This window comes from Pseudophryne corroboree, chromosome 3 (genome assembly GCF_028390025.1).
Source record: "Pseudophryne corroboree isolate aPseCor3 chromosome 3, aPseCor3.hap2, whole genome shotgun sequence".
NCBI lineage: Eukaryota > Metazoa > Chordata > Amphibia > Anura > Myobatrachidae > Pseudophryne > Pseudophryne corroboree.
Genome location: NC_086446.1, coordinates 394,813,055 through 394,832,469, shown reverse-complemented (window position 1 = coordinate 394,832,469; position 19,415 = coordinate 394,813,055). Strand labels below are relative to the sequence as shown.

Below are 19,415 nucleotides of genomic sequence, written 5' to 3'. Positions count from 1 at the left end.
TTTTTTTGCTGTCCTGTGTTCAGATACTTTGCCGCCTACAGGGGAGTGTATTTTCGCTGTGCAAGTGTGTGTTCTCATGTGTAGCTGAGCTGCACAAACTGATTTTGTGCAATCTCTGAGTAGCCCAGGACTTACTCAGCTGCTGCGATCACTTCAGCCTGTCCGGGACCGGAATTGACGTCAGACGCCCACCCTGTAAATGCTCAGACACGCCTGCGTTTTCCCTGACACTCCCAGAAAATGGTCAATTGCCACCCACAAATGCCCACTTCCTGTCAATCTCCTTGCGATCTCCTGTGCAATCGCTTTTTTTGCACCAATGCCCGGTGCAGTCATCCGACGAGCCTGCGCATTGCGGTGCATACGCATGCGCAGTTCAGACCTGATCACAGGCTGTGAGAAAACGCAGCCTAGCGATCAGGCCTGAATTACTCCCTGAGATATAAATATATTAATAGCACCTGTCCTGAAGTCTAAAATCATAGTGAAGTGAGGTGTAGATAGGAGTTCGGTATTTATTACTGACAGCGGCATCCTCCATCCTCCAGAATGCCGGTAGCGGGGCGAGCGCTAAGAGTCCCCTTGCGGGATTGCTGCGCTCGCCACTCTGTGGGCATGCATGAGTGGAATAGCCCTGTTGCACCGGGATTCCGGCTGGCGGCATTATTGGTTGTTAGGATTCCGGAGTCGGTATCCTGACCACCGGGATCTCAACAGCTGGCAAATTAAACGTATCCCATAGAAAGTGGGGAAATTTGTCTGCACGCTCAGCACACATCTCTCCCCCCGCTCAGCACAGCACGATGTGTGCTGAGCGTGCGTGCAGGAGGCCGCTCATTTCACCCAGCGGGTGAAATGAGCGAACCTGCTAGATTGAGCATCGCTATTGCTGGGGGGGGGGTTTACACACGGAGCGATCATGCTTAAAATCTAAGCAATCTATTCAGATTGCTTAGATTATCACTCCGTGAGTACCCCCCTTTAGCCTTAGATAGAGATAAAGTGGAGGGAGATAAAATCCCACTGGGACAGGGACTGATGTGAATTAATTGACAATCACTTACCCCCTGTGTCGCCTCTCAGCACACCTTCATTCAATATTTGCACATTACGGCAGTAGAGTCCCCTTTTTACACAGTACACACAGTGCCAGATACACATTGCCCACAGTGCCAGATACTCATTTCCCCACAGTGCCAGATACACATTGCCCAACAGTGCCAGATACACATTGCCCAACAGGGCCAGATACACATTGCCCAACAGTGCCAGATACACATTGCCCCACAGTGCCAGATACATATTACCCCACAGTGCTAGATACATATTACCCCACAGTGCCAGATACACATTGCCCCACAGGGCCAGATACATATTACCCCACAGTGGCAGATACATATTACCCCACAGTGCCAGATACATATTGCCCCACAGGGCCAGATACATATTACCCCACAGTGCCAGATACATATTACCCCACAGTGCCAGATACACATTGCCCCACAGGGCCAGATACATATTACCCCACAATGCCAGATACATATTACCCCACAGTGCCAGATACACATTGCCCCACAGTGCCAGATACGCATTGCCCTACAGTGCCAGATGCGCATTGCCCCACAGTGCCAGATACATATTACCCCACAGTGCCAGATACACATTGCCCCATGGGGCCAGATACATATTACCCCACAGTGCCAGATACATATTACCCCAGAGTGCCAGATAAATATTACCCCACAGCGCCAGATAAATATTACCCCACAGTGCCAGATACATATTACCTCACAGTGCCAGATACACATTGCCCCACACAGTGCCAGACACACATTGCCCCACAGTGCCAGATACACATTGCCCCACAGTGCCAGATACATATTACCCCCCGTGCCAGATACACAAATGCCCCCAGAGTACCAGATACACATTGCCCCACAGTGCCAAATACACATTGCCCCACAGTGCCAGATACACATTACCCCACAGTGCCAGATACACATTGCTCCACAGTGCCAGATACACATAGCCCCACAGGGCCAGATACATATTGCCCCACAGTGCCAGATACATATTACCCCACTGTGCCAGATACACACTGCCCCACAGTGAGATACAGGGTAAATACTGGCTGCTTTATTTTTACACTGCAAATTAGATTTCAGTTTGAACACACCACACCCAAATCTAAATCTGCTAACAAACTTAAATTATTTATTTATTACCAGTTATTTATATAGCGCACACATATTCCGCAGCGCTTTACAGAGAATATTCAGCCATTCACATCAGTCCCTGGCCCAGTGGAGCTTACACTCTATATACCCTACCACGTGTACACACGCACACATTCGCACAAGTGTTAACTTTGTTGGGAGCCAATTAACCTACCGCCATATATTTGGATTGTGTGAGGAAACCGGAGTACCCGGAGGAAACCCACGCAAGTACAGGGAGAATATACAAACTCCACACAGTTAGGACCATGGTAGGAATCGAACTCCTGACCTCAGAGCTGTGAGGCAGTAATGCTAACCATTACACCGTTCGTACCGTCTGCGTAAGGCCCAATGTTGCTATTTCCTTTTCTTATACTCAGTACTTTCAATTTAACTTACAAGAAACGCCATATTATGCATATACACTGCAAACTAATGATAATGGGCTTGATTCATTGTCGGACACAAAGCAGTAGCAGCTGTGATGGATGTCACAGCAGCTACCACTAAATGATGTTATTGCTGCAGGAGGCGTCTTGTGTAAGTAGACACCTCCTTCATGCTTGTGTGACCCACTGCTGCATCCAAAGATGCAGCCATCGGATCACTTGCATGATCATCGGCCATCTGAATAACCTTCTGTTCATTTAAGATGGCCGTATTTTACCAGATTGCGGGACAGAAAATCTGTGTGAAGATGCAAATCCTGGATTTGGCATACCTACAAAATGGTCCCTGTCGCACCACAAGCAAGACTGCAGATAGAGATTGGCACATGCACAGTACAGAATCTGTGCGTGCGCAGATCGATAAATCACGGAGTTATGCATAAAATATCGGCTTTACGTACAGCTGTGAATCGGGCCCATTGTGTCTTTAATGATAGGTTGAAATTGGATTCATGTGAGATTCTACTACAATGGCCATATTCTAGTGTTTTCCATAGATAACAGCTCATAGTGTAATCTCCTAGAAGTGATACCACTACAGTGTATTAATGTGTCTTCTAGGTACAAGTTGGCTGTAACTAAATACAAAGATGAAGAGCAAAGGAGCAGCAGCACCTTCAACCAAAATGATCCATGGTCACCAAGTGTCCAATTCTCTAACTTTATTGATGATGAAAATATTAAAGATGAGGTAAATATTTGGGAACCAGACACCAAGTAACACATAAGTCATTCACTCTAGTCGTCCCAACATGTTTTGTCCATTGCAAAAAATCCTACTGGACTGATTTAGCAATAATAATAGCTAATTCATGTAGCTGCTTTATCACTACAGCGGCACAGTAGTTAGCATTGCTGCCTGAGAGTTGTGTATTACATTCTATCCGAAGTGTGATGAAATTTGCAATCGCAATTCCATTGCAGAGCCACACATGCTGGCCGGACTTGCCTTGTGCTGGGCGGCCCCCAGCATTTGCTTTTAGTGGTCGCAGATTTTGCTGCGATAGCAGAATCTGCGACCAGTTCTGAATAATCCCCGTAATTTCTATTTCTTGGCATATAGCAATAGCTATAGGTGCTATTTATATGAAAGGGACCTATTAATTATATAAATTCTGTAAAGTGATAGCGTTAGCCATTACTTCAATTTTTATTATTGCCATGGCAGACTCTTATTGGAGCCCATGTCCTGCAACAGCAGCATGACAAATTGCCCTGGAATAACATTCAGATTGCCATGATGATATGATAAATAGGCCCCTTTAGTCAGTGGCACCCCAAGGTATAAAATTATTGGCCGCCCTATAGCACAGGAGGAGGGGAGACAGTCACAAGGGAGGAGGGGACACAGTCACACAGGAGGGGGGGCGCAGTCACACAGGAGGAGGGGAGTCACAGTCACACAGGAGGGGGGGCACAGTCACCCAGGAGGAGGGGCAAGACAGTCACACAGGAGGAGGTGAGACACAGTCACACAGGAAGGGGGGCGCAGTCACACAGGAGGGGGGGGGCACAGTCACACAGGAGGAGGGGCAAGACAGTCACACAGGAGGAGGTGAGACACAGTCACACAGGAGGGGGGGCGCAGTCACACAATAGGAGGAGGGGCGACACAGTCACACAGATGGGGGGCACAGTCACACAGGAGGAGGGGAGACAGTCACACAGAGGAGGGGACACATTCACACAGGAGGAGGGAAAACATTCACACTGGAGGGGGGAGGCACACTCACATAGGAGGAGGGGACACAGTCACACAGGAGGGAGGGGACACATTCACACAGAAGGGAGGGGACACATTCACACAGGAGGGAGGGGACACATTCACAAAGGAGGGGGACACAGTCACACAGGAGGAGGGAAGATACAGTCATACAGGAGGAGGGGACACAGTCACACAGGAGGAGGGGACACAGTCACACAGGAGGAGGGAAAACATTCATACAGGAGGGGGGACGCAGTCACACGGGGGGGCACAGTAACTCAGTAGGAGGGGACACAGTGACACAGGAGGGGGAACACAGTCAGACAGGAGGAGGTGGGACACAGTCACACAGGAGGGGGGGACATTTTCACGCAGGAGGGGGGCCACAGTCACACAGGAGGAGGGGACACAGTCACACTTGGGTAGGGCAAATAGAGACACAAACACAAAACTGGTGAAAAAGGGGGAAAACAAATGCAGAGACAGACAGTAGGTGACAGCTACAGATTCATGGGTGGGAGAAGCAGACACAGACAAGCATGTTTGGGTAGAAAGAATCAGGTGTGGGCAGGGGGAGGTGCAGTGCAGTTGGGACATCCATGTGTGGCTGAAGCAGATGTGGAGATCTCTCACTTACCAGTATCCTCAGTTGCTGCTGGTCACACCTCCTCCTGTACTGGTGCAGTGACAGTCCCTATCAGAGGCAGACCAGCATACATCCTGCAGGGCAAGCAGGAGTCAGTCACATGCACTTCTGTGCATGTGTTATCCAGCACAGCCAATGGGAGAGAGCAGGGGTGGAGTCACTGGCTGGTAGTGAAGCCTCTACTCCAGGACACAGCACAAGGTACCCTCTACCTCCTTACCCACCAGGATCCACCCACAAAATACTAGATTGACTACTGTTACGAGAATTATTTAATGGAGGCTGATCTGCTAAGATGATTGTAATAAACTGATAAAGGAGGACAGTGAAAACTGATCTAAAAGGGGCAACAATTGTAAATCATATAATCAATGAGATCCATGGTTCAAAAATTCCAGATACCCACCCTTAGAATATGACTTCTTTCTAGTTGATAAATAATGCCAATTTAATTGTAAAACCCTCAGACACAGCAGCATTTTGAGAGTTTAGATTTAATGCTTGGTTGTTGACTTAAAACGCACGCAATAACTCACTTTTTATTACCAGGACTTGGTGGCTTGGATTACAACTGGATTCCTACACATCCCCCATGCAGAGGACATCCCAAATACAGTGACTGCTGGAAATGCAGTGGGCTTTTACCTCCGACCTTACAACTATTTTAATGAAGACCCTTCAGTCCATTCTGAGGATGCTGTGTATTTTCTGCCACATGAGGTCGACTCATGTGATGTCAATCCATTAGTGTGTTTATCTGAAAGTGTCTCATGTGCTCCCAAAGTGCCCGCTTTTACCTACAATGGGTTTGAAAACACCTATATTGTACTATAGAAAAACTGACTTTTCATGTGGCTGTAGACTGAATGATCATTATCAGTGCCCAACTTTATTGGGCGATACAATCATTAAACAGTTGTCTGCTACAGTTCTTCCATCAAATGCCATCATGAAAAAGCAGTTTTAACTTCTATCTGTTTTTTTGGTAACAACAGAGGTTTCTTCGTGAATATTCCGGAATACCTCGGCAGACTGCCATTTCCATCATTCAGAGTTATCTATAATGCCATAAGAAAATTGGATATGATACACAACAGGACAAGACATATGGATGGTTCAGAGTAAAAGTGAACCAAGTCCATAGGAGTACATTTTGAGAAATTGACCACAAAGATGAATAATTGTAATTAACAATTAGTTTAATTATTTTTACATAGTACCATGCTTAAAATAAAAATATTATGCTTCCACTGTACCATGGCAGTGTTAAAACTAAATGGGAAAAAATGAATTTGGGTTACTATAACTTTAACATCCCACATTCTTTTGACACTAAGTCCTACCCCTTGCTTTAGCTAGCAGACTCAGCAACAGTCACTCACGCATGTGTGTGGGAAAATTGGAGACCTGGCCATATGACACATGAGTCTGTTATTGTGGTCTGAAGATGACTGTATACTGAAACTTACAGCAGTAATTGACTGAGCACATTTGTTAACATCCCAATAAAGTTTCTATCAACTTCACAAAAGTCATTATAATCATTGCCTAATATTCCAGCGGAAGTACCCATCCTATAATTATAGCTATCCCAACCCAAGTCAAAGCATCACTGATATGCCTGACAAAAGCCCCCGTAGGTGGAGTTCTCTTTAAATATTAACTGGGTAGAGCTATTGTATAAGTGGAAGTGATCTTAAATTGAATAAATGGGATTATAAACAAATTAAGCATATTAGTTATAAGATAGGGAAGCAAATGATGAGTTGAGTAGGAAGGGCCACATTTGTATGGTGACACTAGAGACAATAGATTTTGTTGTCTTACAGGGTACATGCATCATGCTTAGGGTTACCGTACTATTCCTTTAAACCGGAATACGTATGAATTACACAGGTTCTGTGGCTGATAAAACCAGGTGAAATGCAGGCTTGTAGTCAGCCAGCCACATATGTGTAATTCAGGAATGCCCCAGATTAAAGGGGTGTGGTATGATTGGTTGGCTGTCGGGATACCGGCGCTCAGCATACCGGCGCTAGGATCCTGACCGCCGGAATCCCGACCGCCGGAATGCCGGCAGTGGGGCGAGTCCAAAAGAGCCCCTTGCGGGCTCACCACTCTGTGGGCAAGGTGGCGTGACTCTCCCTCCAGGGGTGCCGTTGACACCCCAAAAGGGAGGATAGTTACTGGCATTCCGGCGGTCAGGATCCCGGCGCTGGTATGCTGCGCGCCGTGATCCCGACAGCTGGCCAGTCAAGTGCCACCCGTTTAAAGCAATAGTATGGTAAGCCTAGTTAAGCTAGCAGCAAAGGTGGCTGAAAACGGGTCTGTTTTAAGGGATTTGCTTTCGCCTGCCTGAGGCAATTAGCCGGCTTATTGGGGCTAATTGGAGAACCCCCAGTGAAACAATTACCCATGAGCAATGATCGTGGGTAATTGAATTCCCCCTTATACTGGAAATATTTATATTTTATCTTGCTGATAATGCAAGAATACCCCATGTACAAAATATTTTTCTGCAGCGGGGTACACTGGTATTCCACAGGGAACAACATCGGTGGTGTAGAGTTGGATCTTGATCCGAGGTACCAACAGACTAAAGCAGGCATGTACAAACTGTGGCCCTCCAGCTGTTGTGAAACTACATATCCCAGCATGCGCTGACACAGTTTTGCTGTCAGAGAATGCTAAAGCTGTGTCAGGGCATGCTGGGATGTGTAGTTTCTCAACAGCTGAAGGGCCGCAGTTTGGACATGCCTGGGCTAAAGCTTTAACTGTTCCCAAGATGCACTGCACCGCATCCTCTATATCCCCACCTCCAGGCACCGGAGCTCAGTTTGTAAGTTGGTACCTGCAGTGCAGGCAGCTAACAGGGAGGGCTGCGCTAGACAGCCCTGAAAAGAGCTTTTTTGACAAGAAAGAAGACTTCAAGGGCCGCAGCATAGGCACTTGGTGCTATATGTCATACTGACATATCGTGTTGCAGCTCCCTCACCTCCCCCAGCGGTACTGTATACTCCTGCACCCTGGTTGCTAGGTACTTACAGCAGAGGCGCTCCCGTCTCATCAGGCACATATACCGCCGCTGCTCTCCAGGATTGCATGGCTGCACGATAGGGAGGAGGTAAGAGGGTCTCCCAGGTAGGACCCGCCGAAATTGCGATCCGGTTGCGGCCTCCAGAGACGGACCACGCCGCTGGTGTGGACACTGTGGCCATGCAGGGACCCCACTATATCCACCAGGGCAAGGAGTACAGGTCGGATTTACTAAAATCTGTTTAGTATAGGCTCCATAGTACCCGGTGGTGAAAATTGGCAGGAAAGGGGCGTTTCTGGGAGGTTACTGAGCGTTTTCCGGGAGTGTGCTAAAAAACGCAAGCATGCCAGGGAAAAACGCAGGAGTGGCTGGAGAAACGGGTGAGTGGCTGGCCGAACGCAGGGCGTGTTTGTGACGTCAAACCAGGAACTAAACGGACTGAGGTGATCGCAATCTAGGAGTAGGTCTGGAGCTACTCAGAAACTGCAAGGAAAATATTTAGTAGCAGTTCTGCTAATCTTTCGTTCGCTATTCTGCTAAGCTAAGATACACTCCCAGGGGGCGGCGGCCTAGCGTTTGCAATGCTACTAAAAGCAGCTAGCAAGCGAACAACTCGGAATGAGGGCCATTGTCCCTGTTGTAAATTCACCATGGGTGGATTCTCTGTCAGCTCAGTTACAGCAGTTAAATCAGTCCTTGGTTAAACAAAAGCCTGACCCTCGCCCCACTAGGACCAAAGGGTCATCTAAGTGGGCAATTTCTTCCTCACAATCCACGCATGTTTCAGATACTTCATCCGATGAAGATGGCGTATATACTGACTCATCAGACACCGATGCAGATGCTTCTGATGGGGAATATACAACATAGGTGGATGTTCCTGACCTCTTGGAGGCTATCAAACTGATTATTCAGATTGATGATGAAACTGAACCACCAGATTAGTGATGAGCGGATTCGGTTTTACTCGGTTCTCAAAACGGCATCTTATTGGCTATCCAAAACACATGACATCCGTGAGCCAATAAAATGCCGTTTTGAGAACCGAGTAAAACCGAGTAAAACCGAATACGCTTATCACTACACCAGATACGTCTAAGAAACCTGATAAGTTCAAACGTCAGAAGGTTACTAAATTAGTTTTGCCACATTCTGACCATTTTGTTGACATACGTCAGGAATCTTGGGAGTCTCCAGGAAAGAAATTCTCCCTGTCTAAAAAGATGCTAGCTCCTAATCCCCTTGCTGCAGAGTTAAGTAAAAATTGGGAAACACCACCTCCGGTGGACTCACATGTTGCACGTTAGGTGGTGTCTTCTACTCTGCCTGTCACTACCATCACCTCTTTGAAAGAAATGACGGATAAGCGTGTGGAGGGTTGCCTGAAGTCTATTTACACTCTTGCGGGTGCTGTGCATAGATCTACCATAGCGGCTTCTTGGGCTGCAAAAGCTATTGAAGCCTGGGTTCAAGAAGTTGAAACGGAGCTACCTCTCTGATGCCGGTGTGCTGACAGCCAAAGCATCTACTACGTCCATTCTGGCTTGCCAGATTCTGTGGTTGCGGTACTGGTCTGTGGATCTGGACTCTAAAAAGACCTTGGAGGTGATCCCTTTTAAAGGGAAACATCCTTTTTGGGGAATATCTGAACAAGCTTGTTGCATACTTAGCGTCTGCTAAAACTGCATGTCTGCCTAGTACTAATCCTTTGGCTCCGAAAGCTAAAAGTACCACCTTTCATTCCTTTCGACCTCCAAGTAAAGCAAAGGGTCAGGCGTACCCGAAACAGGCTTGCACTTCCAAAACCTCTAAGCCCAAACCTAAACGTTACTGGGCTGCCCTTCAGCCTGATTCCAAACCAGACAAGTCTGCTGCATGATGGGGCGGCCTCCCTCTGTGGGACCCCAGGGTGGGAGGCCGACTTCTGCGGTTCGCCCAGGTATGGTTACAGACCACTTCAGATGCCTGGGTGAGGGAAGACGTCACGCATGGATACACCATCTCTTTCAAAAAACGTCCCCCTCGCCAGTTTTGCTCGAAAAATATCCCTTCGGATCCATTAAAAGCAAAAACTCTACATTTGGTGGTACAATCCCTCCTGGAAACAGGAGTGATAATGCCAGTGCCTCTGGCTCAGAGAGGCAGGGGGTACTATTCAACGCTGTTCCTAGATCCAAAACCGAATGGAACCTCACGACCCATTCTCAACCTCAAGTCTTTGAACAAATTTGTGAAGGTTTCCAAATTCCGTATGGAAACTCTTCGCTCTATTGTTCTGGCCTTGGAGCCCAAGGACTATATGGTATCCCTGGACATTCAGGATGCTTACCTACATATACCTATTGCCATGTCGCATTAGCAATATCTGTGGTTTGCTACTACATTATTTGCTACCTACATTATCAATTCCAGGCCTTGCCTTTTGGACTGACCACAGCTCCATGAATCTTCATCAAGAACATGGCGGTCATGATGGCCCTTCTACGTCATCAGGGTATCAGGATCCTGCTGTATCTGGATGACTTGTTGATCCTGGCAAACTCCCCAGAGGTTCTCCTCCGTCATCTGGAACTGATGGTCCAATTCCTGCAAGCCCACGGGTGGCTCATCAACTGGAAGAAATCCTCGCTGGTTCCTGCTCAGAGCATGGTACACCTGGGGGCATTACTGGACATACACAACTAACGGTTGTTCTTATCTCCGGAGAAGGTCCTGAAACTTCAGGACAGGATACGATGCTTCCACTTTCGCCATCGTGTATCGATACACTCAGCGATGCAAGTACTAGGCCCCATGGTGTCGGCTTTCGACATGGTAGAGTACACTCAATTTCATTCTCCCCTTCTGCAGAGGTTAATCCTTTCCAAGTGGGACGGCCTGCCTCTCCAGATCAGGTCTAACATGATTTCCTTGACTCCGGAAGTTCGTTGTCTCTGAGCTGGTGGCTCCAGAACCAACAATTGAGCAGGGGTCGTCCCTTCTCGATCTCCAACTGGGTCCTCCTAACGACGGTTGCCAGTCTGCGGGGTTGGGGCGTGGTGTTGGAGCATCACTCTCTTCCGGGTCGGTGGACCAGGGAGGAATCTCTCCTTCCAATAAACATTCTGGAGTTGCGGGCAGTGTTCAATGCTCTGAAACTGGCCCTGCCTCTGGTACAGAACAGGCCTGTTCAAGTACAATCAGACAACGCCACCACGGTGGTGTACATAAATCATCAAGGCGGCACTCAAAGCTGTATGGCAATAATGGAAGTGTCAAAGATTCTTCTATGGGCGGAACTCCATCTGCCAACCATATTGGCAGTGTTCATTCTGGGGGTCCTCAACTGGGAAGCGGACTTCCTCAGTCATCAGGACGTACACAGTCTTTCAACTCCTAGTAGACAAGTGGGGCCTACTAGATGTAGACCTGATGGCATCTCGACACAATAACAAGGTTCCGGTCTTCAGATCACGGACAAAGGATCCTCAAGCAGCATTCGTGGATGCCCTGGCAATTCCATGGAACTTTCGGCTGCTGTACGTGTTCCCTCCGGTGTCACTTCTGCCCAGGGTGAAAAAGAAGCGTGGCCCAGGCGGCATTGGTTATCAGACCTGCAGGGTCTCTCAACAGACCATCCTCTTCTACTTCCGCAAAGCCCAGACCTCCTCGTTCAGGGCCCTTTTGTCTACCAGGATCTGGCCCGACTGGCATTGATGGCGTGGCTCTTGAAGCTTCAGTTCTGAGGGCCAAAGGTTTTTCTGAGGCGGTCATTCAAACTATGTTGAAAGTCCGTAAACCGGCTTCAGCTCGGATTTATTATAGGGTCTGGAATTCTTACTTCACCTGGTGTGCGGCTAAAAATTATGATGCATACAAGTTCAGTACTGTCAAACTTTTGGCTTTTCTGCAACAGGGCCTGGACTTAGGCCTTCATCTGGCCTCCCTCAAGGTTCATATTTCAGCCTTGTCGGTATGGTTTCAGAGAAAAATTGCGACTTTGCCTGACGTTCATACTTTCACTCAGGGTGTTTTACGGATTCAATCTCCCTATGTTTCTCCTGTGGCTCCTTGGGATTTGTCGGTTGTTCTGAATGCCCTACAAGAGTCTCCGTTTGAACCTCTTGAGTCTGAGAACCTTAAATGGCTTACGCTTAAGGTTTTATTTTTGCTGGCTATTGCCTCTGCTAGAAAGGTTTCAGACTTGGGTGCCTTATCCTGTCGGTCACCCTTTCTGATATTTCACCGTGACCGTGCGGTTCTTAGAACTCGCCCTGGTTATCTGTCTAAGGTAGTGTCGTCTTTCCACCTTATCCAAGAGATCGTGGTTCCGGCCTTTATTTCTCCTGGTTTGTCCTCCAAAGAACGGTCTTTGGATGTGGTATCGGCTCTCCGTATATATGTGAAGAGAACCCCCTCTCTTAGGAGATCTGATTCTATCTTTGTCCTTTTTGGTTTTCACAATGTGGCTGGCCTGCAAATAAGCAGACCATGGCCAGATGGATTAGAATGGTGATTGCACAAGCTTATGTACAGGTGTGTCCCTTCCCACGAGGAACTGCTTTAGGACATCCCTGATGTATTCCCTGTGGAATCCCAGTGTACCCCACTGCAGAAAAGGAGATTTATGGTAAGACTTACCATTGTTAAATCTCTTTCTGCGAGGTACACTGGATTCCATGGGGCGCACACCCTGATGCCCTTGGCTTCTTTGGGTTTGTATGGCATTAGCCTCTGCTACCTTCTGCTGTCGTGAGAATGTGGTTATATGTGGCTACTAACTACTGTCGTGTCTTTAACCTGCTACTGCATTGGACTGGTTAACAAAACTGAGCCCCAGTGCCTGGAGGCGGGGATATAGAGGAGGCAGTGCAGTGCATCTTGGGAACAGTCAAAGCTTTAGCTTGTTGGTGCCGCGGATTAAGATCCAACTCTACACCCCCAATGTTTTTCCCTGTTGAATACAGTGTACATCGCAGAAAGAGATTTAACAATAGTATGTCTTACCATAAATCTCCTTTTTTCTCTTTTAAATCAACAGTTAAAAGTTAACAAAACTTAGTTGTTCACCATAATATCCAAACAGATAACACTACCCTGTATGGTCTAAGCCAGGCATTCCCAACCACGGTCCTCAAGGCACACCAACAGTGCAGGTTTTAGTTATAGCCAGGCTTGAACACAGGTGACTTAATTAGTACCCTAGTTATTTTGATTTAACCATCTGTGCTGAAGCCTGGATATCACTAAAACCTGCACTGTTGGTGTGCCTTGAGGACCGTGGTTGGGAATGCCTGGTCTAAGCAGAGGGAACAATACCATGTTTCAATAGGAATATAATTATCTTCTAAGTACTGTTATAAAAATAATAAAGTCTGATCTGACAAACATTATTCTGGTCCATTGATTTACATGAATTCCCTCAAATGAGTCATAAGCCATGCCTCTGTAATTTGTTGAACATATACATAGAGCCGTTTCTAGGGCCGGGCAAGCCATGTAATCACACAGAACACCGCGGCCAGTGTCTGCACAAGTATTCTATGCAGTCTAGCCGAAAGTATCGAATACTGATGAAAATGTCCCACCCAAAATTGCAGCTGCCTTAAAGGAGACAGCTTGCAAGAGGTCCTACTGGACCTCTAGCATCTCTCAGGAAAAAGAAGAGGACACCGATACCCGGAAGTGCTAGGAGCCACTTGGGAGATGCCAGGAACTGCCATGGAGATGCCGGGGAACAGACAGGGAGTTGCTGCAGTGACCTCAGGCACCAAACGGGAGGCAGCCCGCTGCATGAAATGAGCAAAATGGTACTAATACTGTGGGGTATGTTAAGTTGTCAGGGCCAGTGCATAACTATGGGGCTTAATAAGTTGTCCTGGGCAGTACTGTGTGGGGCATACTAAAGTATCGGGCAATACTGTGTATGGCTTATTATGGAGCAGGGGGCATAACTGTGTGGGGCATAATATGGTGCAGGGGGAATTACTGTGTGGTGCATGATATGGTGCAAAGGGCATTACTGTGTGGGGCATAATATGGTGGAATTTTTTCTTTCCAGTGGCGTCCAAGGTATGGGGGTGCTGGGTTAAAAACTGGGGTGTAAGATAGTCTTTTCCTGCAAGGTCACACCCCTTTTAGTGTGTCCACACCCATATTAGTGTGGCCATGTCCCCTCTTTGGGGGGGCACCAAAAAAATTACATTTTAGAATGTCTATTGGGGGGGTCTGTACATATAATTGTTTATCTCTTATGTGCTACTGGCTGATAAATTACCAATCCTAGTGGCAAGAAGTCAACAAGTACTTATAGTCAATACTGCATCCGCTACACACACTGATGACATTGTTGGGAATATAATAGAGAACCCGGAAGTGATCAAGCCCGAGCAGCGGGCGAAATGCATTTTCCACCTCCTGTTCCTCAGCTACTGACAACTCATGGGATATGCCAGCTCCACCAGACCCCACTATCTAGGAAATACCTGTGGGGATATGGTGATGTAAACACTTATCAGTTTATGGTCTTCCTAAAATCTTATCTGCTTTGCGCCCAGCACTCATTGCATAATTACAGGCATTTAGCCTGGGCATATTATAGTATAATCCTGTAATAATAAGTGTGGTACAATACCTCCACCTGACAAATACAGCCTATTATTTATTTATTATTTACTTTATATACCTCTTATCTGATATATAATTGTTGCCTGAATCCCTCAGTAAATTGAGAGGTGTAATCCGCATATATTAATTCAGTTATATGTGGAGCTATCTCTTTAAGGAATACTATAAGTATGCTTTCTAGTCACCATTGTTGCTACACCTCTAGGACATCCACTGGAGTGTAACCTTACATCAGTAATACAGTGCTTCACTTCTATACACTCACTATCTAGCTGTCTTTATATGGTGTCTCACCAGCGATCCATTGGTTATATCAAGGATACAGAACCATATGCATACCGCCATACCTCTGCCTAATGCTGGCAGCAGATCCATTCCTTTGCTTCTTCTCTTATCTGGTCTACACTATTCTTTTTGCTAGGTGAACTCTCATCAGTGACCCTGGAGTGGGAACATATTGAGCTATCTGCTATCATACCACACTGTTGTCGAAGTAAAAAATATTACATAGAGAGAACATACAAACTCCACACATTCTGAGTCGCTATGCTTGCAAATACGCCCAGCGAGCACAGCAATTATGGTAACATACGTCTTACACAGACATGCCACAAAGATAGATTCCACACATATTTCATACAGCACATAAATTGAACATATCAAGCGCCAGACATCATAAAGTTTTAAATTATATAATGGAGTAACGTCATGTATGTGTATTATTGGAACAGAGCAAGATGGACATGTCGTGCTTGGTATCAAAGTAACCAGATTAATGTGTGTATCAATTTGATGTCTGTAATTAAGTTGTAGCTCATTGCAACAAGTAGATATGATTAAATGTAGGAATATGAAGCCACTTTTACTAGAACAAAATATATGTTCAAAAGAGCATGTGATGGACAGGAAACCAGTGACTAGCAACCTTGAACAAAAGCCCTCACACTGACCAATGACTCATCATGAATGAGAAAGTTTCCTCCCCTAGACCAATAGCAAGAGATCTGTATACCCCCAACGGTCTCAGAGATATAGCTGATGCAATATATAGAAGAGCTTCCTGTTTTGTCCCAGATGATGATGGAGATGATGTCTGTCCAGTGGCTGCATGATTTTACTGAGAGAGAGAGAGAGTAATATGTAGTGGAGACTTTATTTGAGCAAAATATGGTAATTGTATTGCTGGCCTTGTCTGTAATGAATTAGTTTGTAATAACTGCTTACTGTATAAATTGTAACCATGTAACTATATATATACTGTACATTGTGATATATTGAATACATATCCTTTTAATAACAAATATATACATCAATGAGCTTTGGAACTCAGATAATGTATGGGTGTATTATTTTCTCTTATGGGATGTAGTGTTTTTGCGATGTATAGTGCACATTCATAGCACATGGTAATAAGATGCGCAGGCATCCACAGTATATATTAGAGCTGGCATTTTAAATATTTGTTAGAAAGTAATTTGACTTTTACAGATGGGGCTGTGTCCGCGATATCACATTCTTAATGATGCACTGTACATTACAAGCACGGCTGTAGTCGACCAGCTAACGATGGACGCATCGCGTGTTATTAGTAAGGCGCTGATATGAAATTCAAGGGACAATGTGTTTCTCATAATATTTAAAATGCTAAAATTTATTTTTATTGTTGCAAAAGAAAGTTCAAATAAGTCATATTGTGTTTGATTCAGACTGGATTGTTTATCTGTTAAGTAGATTTAAAGTACATTTTTAAAGTTGCTGCATAGCCATAATATAGCTGTGTTAGCATGCTGAGAAAATTTGTATAGTTTTTAAACTCAGGCCTAAAGTAATTCTTGGTGCCTGTATAGATTGTGATTTCTTTGTGACAAAGGAGCCGCATGGTCTGTCCTCCATTTTGGCCTAGCCACATGACCTGTCCACCATCTTGTGTAAGCCTCATGGAAGGGGGAGGAGCAGTGGCCATTTTAGAAAGGTCACTTCCTAAATAGCTGATTTTCAGTCTGGTTAGAACAATCAGTTTCCTTTGTCACAAAGTTTCCACATATCTACAAATCCAGCACTATTTATGAGTTACCAATGAATTTATTTAACCCATGCCATAATCAATTACAAATAGCTTCAATTGGGCCTAGTGAGAGTAAATGGTGAGATAAGTGAATGTTTTTTTTTCTTGTCTGTGTGTAATTACCTTACATCAAGTGGGGGGTTGCACACAGATAGAAAAAGGAAAGAGAGATTTGTTTGTTTTTTCTTTCTTTTCTTCCAAGACTTGTGGAGTCTGTTTACTAGGGTAGAATAGCCATTGAAATGCAAATTAACTTGTGTAACTACTTTTTTTTAGTACAGGCAAGGCAAATATCTTTGATTTGCAAATTAGAGGCAGTGAAGAGGTGAGGTGTCTCATAGTAGTGCAGTAAATGGTATATATATATATATATATATATATAATATTATTATAATAATTATGTGTATATTTATATCAGTGTATGTTCCGCAAGATAGCTATCCAATCTGAATCATATCATTTAAATTATAGATTATGGCAGTCATTATAGATCTGTGTGAAATCGGATACATTTATTTGATGTGTATATATACATATATATATATATATATATATATATATATATATATAAAATAAACAGCAATGGACTGTGGCACTCCAAGACTTGAAAAGATGATTTACTGGTTCACATCAGAAAACATGCCTATAGCATGTTGGCTGCTATAGGCATGTTTTCTGATGTGAACCAGTAAATCATCTTTTCAAGTCTTGGAGTGCCACAGTCCATTGCTGTTTATTGTTCATATTCCACTGAAGGCACCCACCAGATGCAGTTTAGCTACAAGTGACGGTTCTACTTCAAATGTATATATATATATATATATATATATTTGAATTAGTGTGTTAAGGGAGTAATTATAAAACACAAAATGCAGTTCTGGCCTGGTCGTAAAGGTTTATACAGAACAAGTGTGGGTTGTGTTAGTGAGCAATAATAGTTTGTATTGCGCACATTTATAGAGATTGTGTGGTTTTATTGCGGACGCACGTTTGTACATGTGGTACGGACAAAGTGCAGGGTTGCACACGGGGGGGGGGGGAAGGCACGCTCGGTCGTGTGTTTACGCAAGGTTGCATAGGATTGCAGATGCTAAGTATAAATCACACGATAGTTGTTCAATCAAAGGCGGGATAGTATACGTTTAATACAATAGCACATAACTATCCGATTTCAAAAGCAGATTAGTGTAAGACTTTGTTTAGACTGAACTGCCTCTGGGTTAAAACCATCAATCAAAGGGAGTGATATTTTCTGTACAGAAAAGAAAAAGCAAGGTGTATCTGAGTGAGTGAAAGTAAGAGTGAGTGGAGCTGAACCCCGGAAATTCGGGTTCCGTGGGAACACTGGGTTAGTAGAGGCCCGGTGGCGTAAGGTTCGCTACCTTACGTGAACATAAAGAGAGAAATACGCAAGTCGTGAGGAGACTTGCACAGGAGCGTAATAAGGAATTTTGCATTGAGAAGTATAGAAATTGTGAATTGAAGTAAAGGTGAATCCCAAACGTATAGAATTTTTTTTGTTAAGCTCCAGCTGAGGAGCGCAGCCTGTGAATTCGACTCTCGCGATCGTAGGGCATATAGATAACTAGTATCTATAAGCTGTGCAATTGAACCGCACGTCCGGGTGTCTTACATAGCACAAAGTGATATTATTATTATCCTTTATTTATATGGTGCCACAAGGGTTCCGCAGCGCCCAATTACAGAGTACAAATGCACATAATCAAACCAGGAAAACAGTGACTTACAGTTGAAGACAATTTAGGACAAGTACAGGGTAACTAAGCATAACTACACCAGTAAATGACAGAGATAAGTTCCAGGTGGCCAAAAAACTGCGTGATTTGGGCAGTTGAGGATTATTAAAGTAGGAAAGGATAAGCACATGAGGGAAGAGGGCCCTACTCGTGAGAGCTTACATTCTAAGGGGAGGGGTAGACAGACAGGGGTGACACAGATGGGGTACATAGAGAGAGTGGAACAGAGGGTTAGGATGAGATTTGGCTGGCTTTGGTAAAGAAATGGGTCTTAAGAGCCTGTTTGAAGTTTTGTAGATAGGTGGAGAGTCTGAGGGGGAGAGGTAAAGAATTCCAGAGGAAGGGAGCAGCACGTGAAAAATCTTGGAGATAGGAGTGGGAATAAGTAATCAGAAGACAGGATAGACGGCGTGCATTAGCGGAGCGAAGAGGACGGGTGGGAGAGTAAAGGGAGATAAGGTCAGAGATCTAAATGGGAGAGGAGTGGGTGAGTGCTTTGTAAGTGAGTGTGAGAAGTTTGAATTGGATACTGAAAGGGAAGGGAAGCCAGTGAAGGGCTTGTAGGAGAGAGGAGGTGGACGTAATGCGTTTGGTGAGGAAGATAAGCCGGGCAGCAGCATTGAGGATAGATTGGAGTGGAGAGAGGCAATTGTCAGGGAGGCCAGTTAGGAGGAGATTACAGTAGTCATTTATTGTGTCATAAGTGCAGTTATTGTGTCATAAGTGCTGTGGAGAGCATACGCAGACGTGATTGTGTAAAAGGAAAGAGAAAGGGGTTTTTCTTTGAAAACGTCAGGAAATCTCCCTGGTGGGCTTCCACTGGAAAGGGTGAGCAATAGTTATTAGGAAACTGTTTTTTCACCCTACAAAAATTCCAGTGGAAAGATACCGAAAAGGAATTTTTTGCTGCCTCTCTCAGGAAAATATTCCA

At 45.2% G+C, this 19,415-nt stretch overlaps 1 protein-coding gene across 5 annotated transcripts in view; it reads left to right on the top strand.

Annotated features, from left to right (window-relative positions):
• LOC135055717 (membrane primary amine oxidase-like) overlaps positions 1-13,425 on the top strand; it is a 159,127-nt gene extending 145,702 nt beyond the window's left edge. For all 5 annotated transcript variants that reach the window (XM_063960097.1, XM_063960098.1, XM_063960096.1 and 2 more), the window contains exons 3-4: positions 3,230-3,359; positions 5,569-13,425. In XM_063960097.1, the coding sequence (XP_063816167.1) occupies positions 3,230-3,359; positions 5,569-5,853 (415 nt within the window). In that variant the 3' untranslated portion in view covers positions 5,854-13,425. The remainder of the gene's footprint in view (positions 1-3,229; positions 3,360-5,568) is intronic.
• Positions 13,426-19,415: the final 5,990 nt, after the last annotated feature.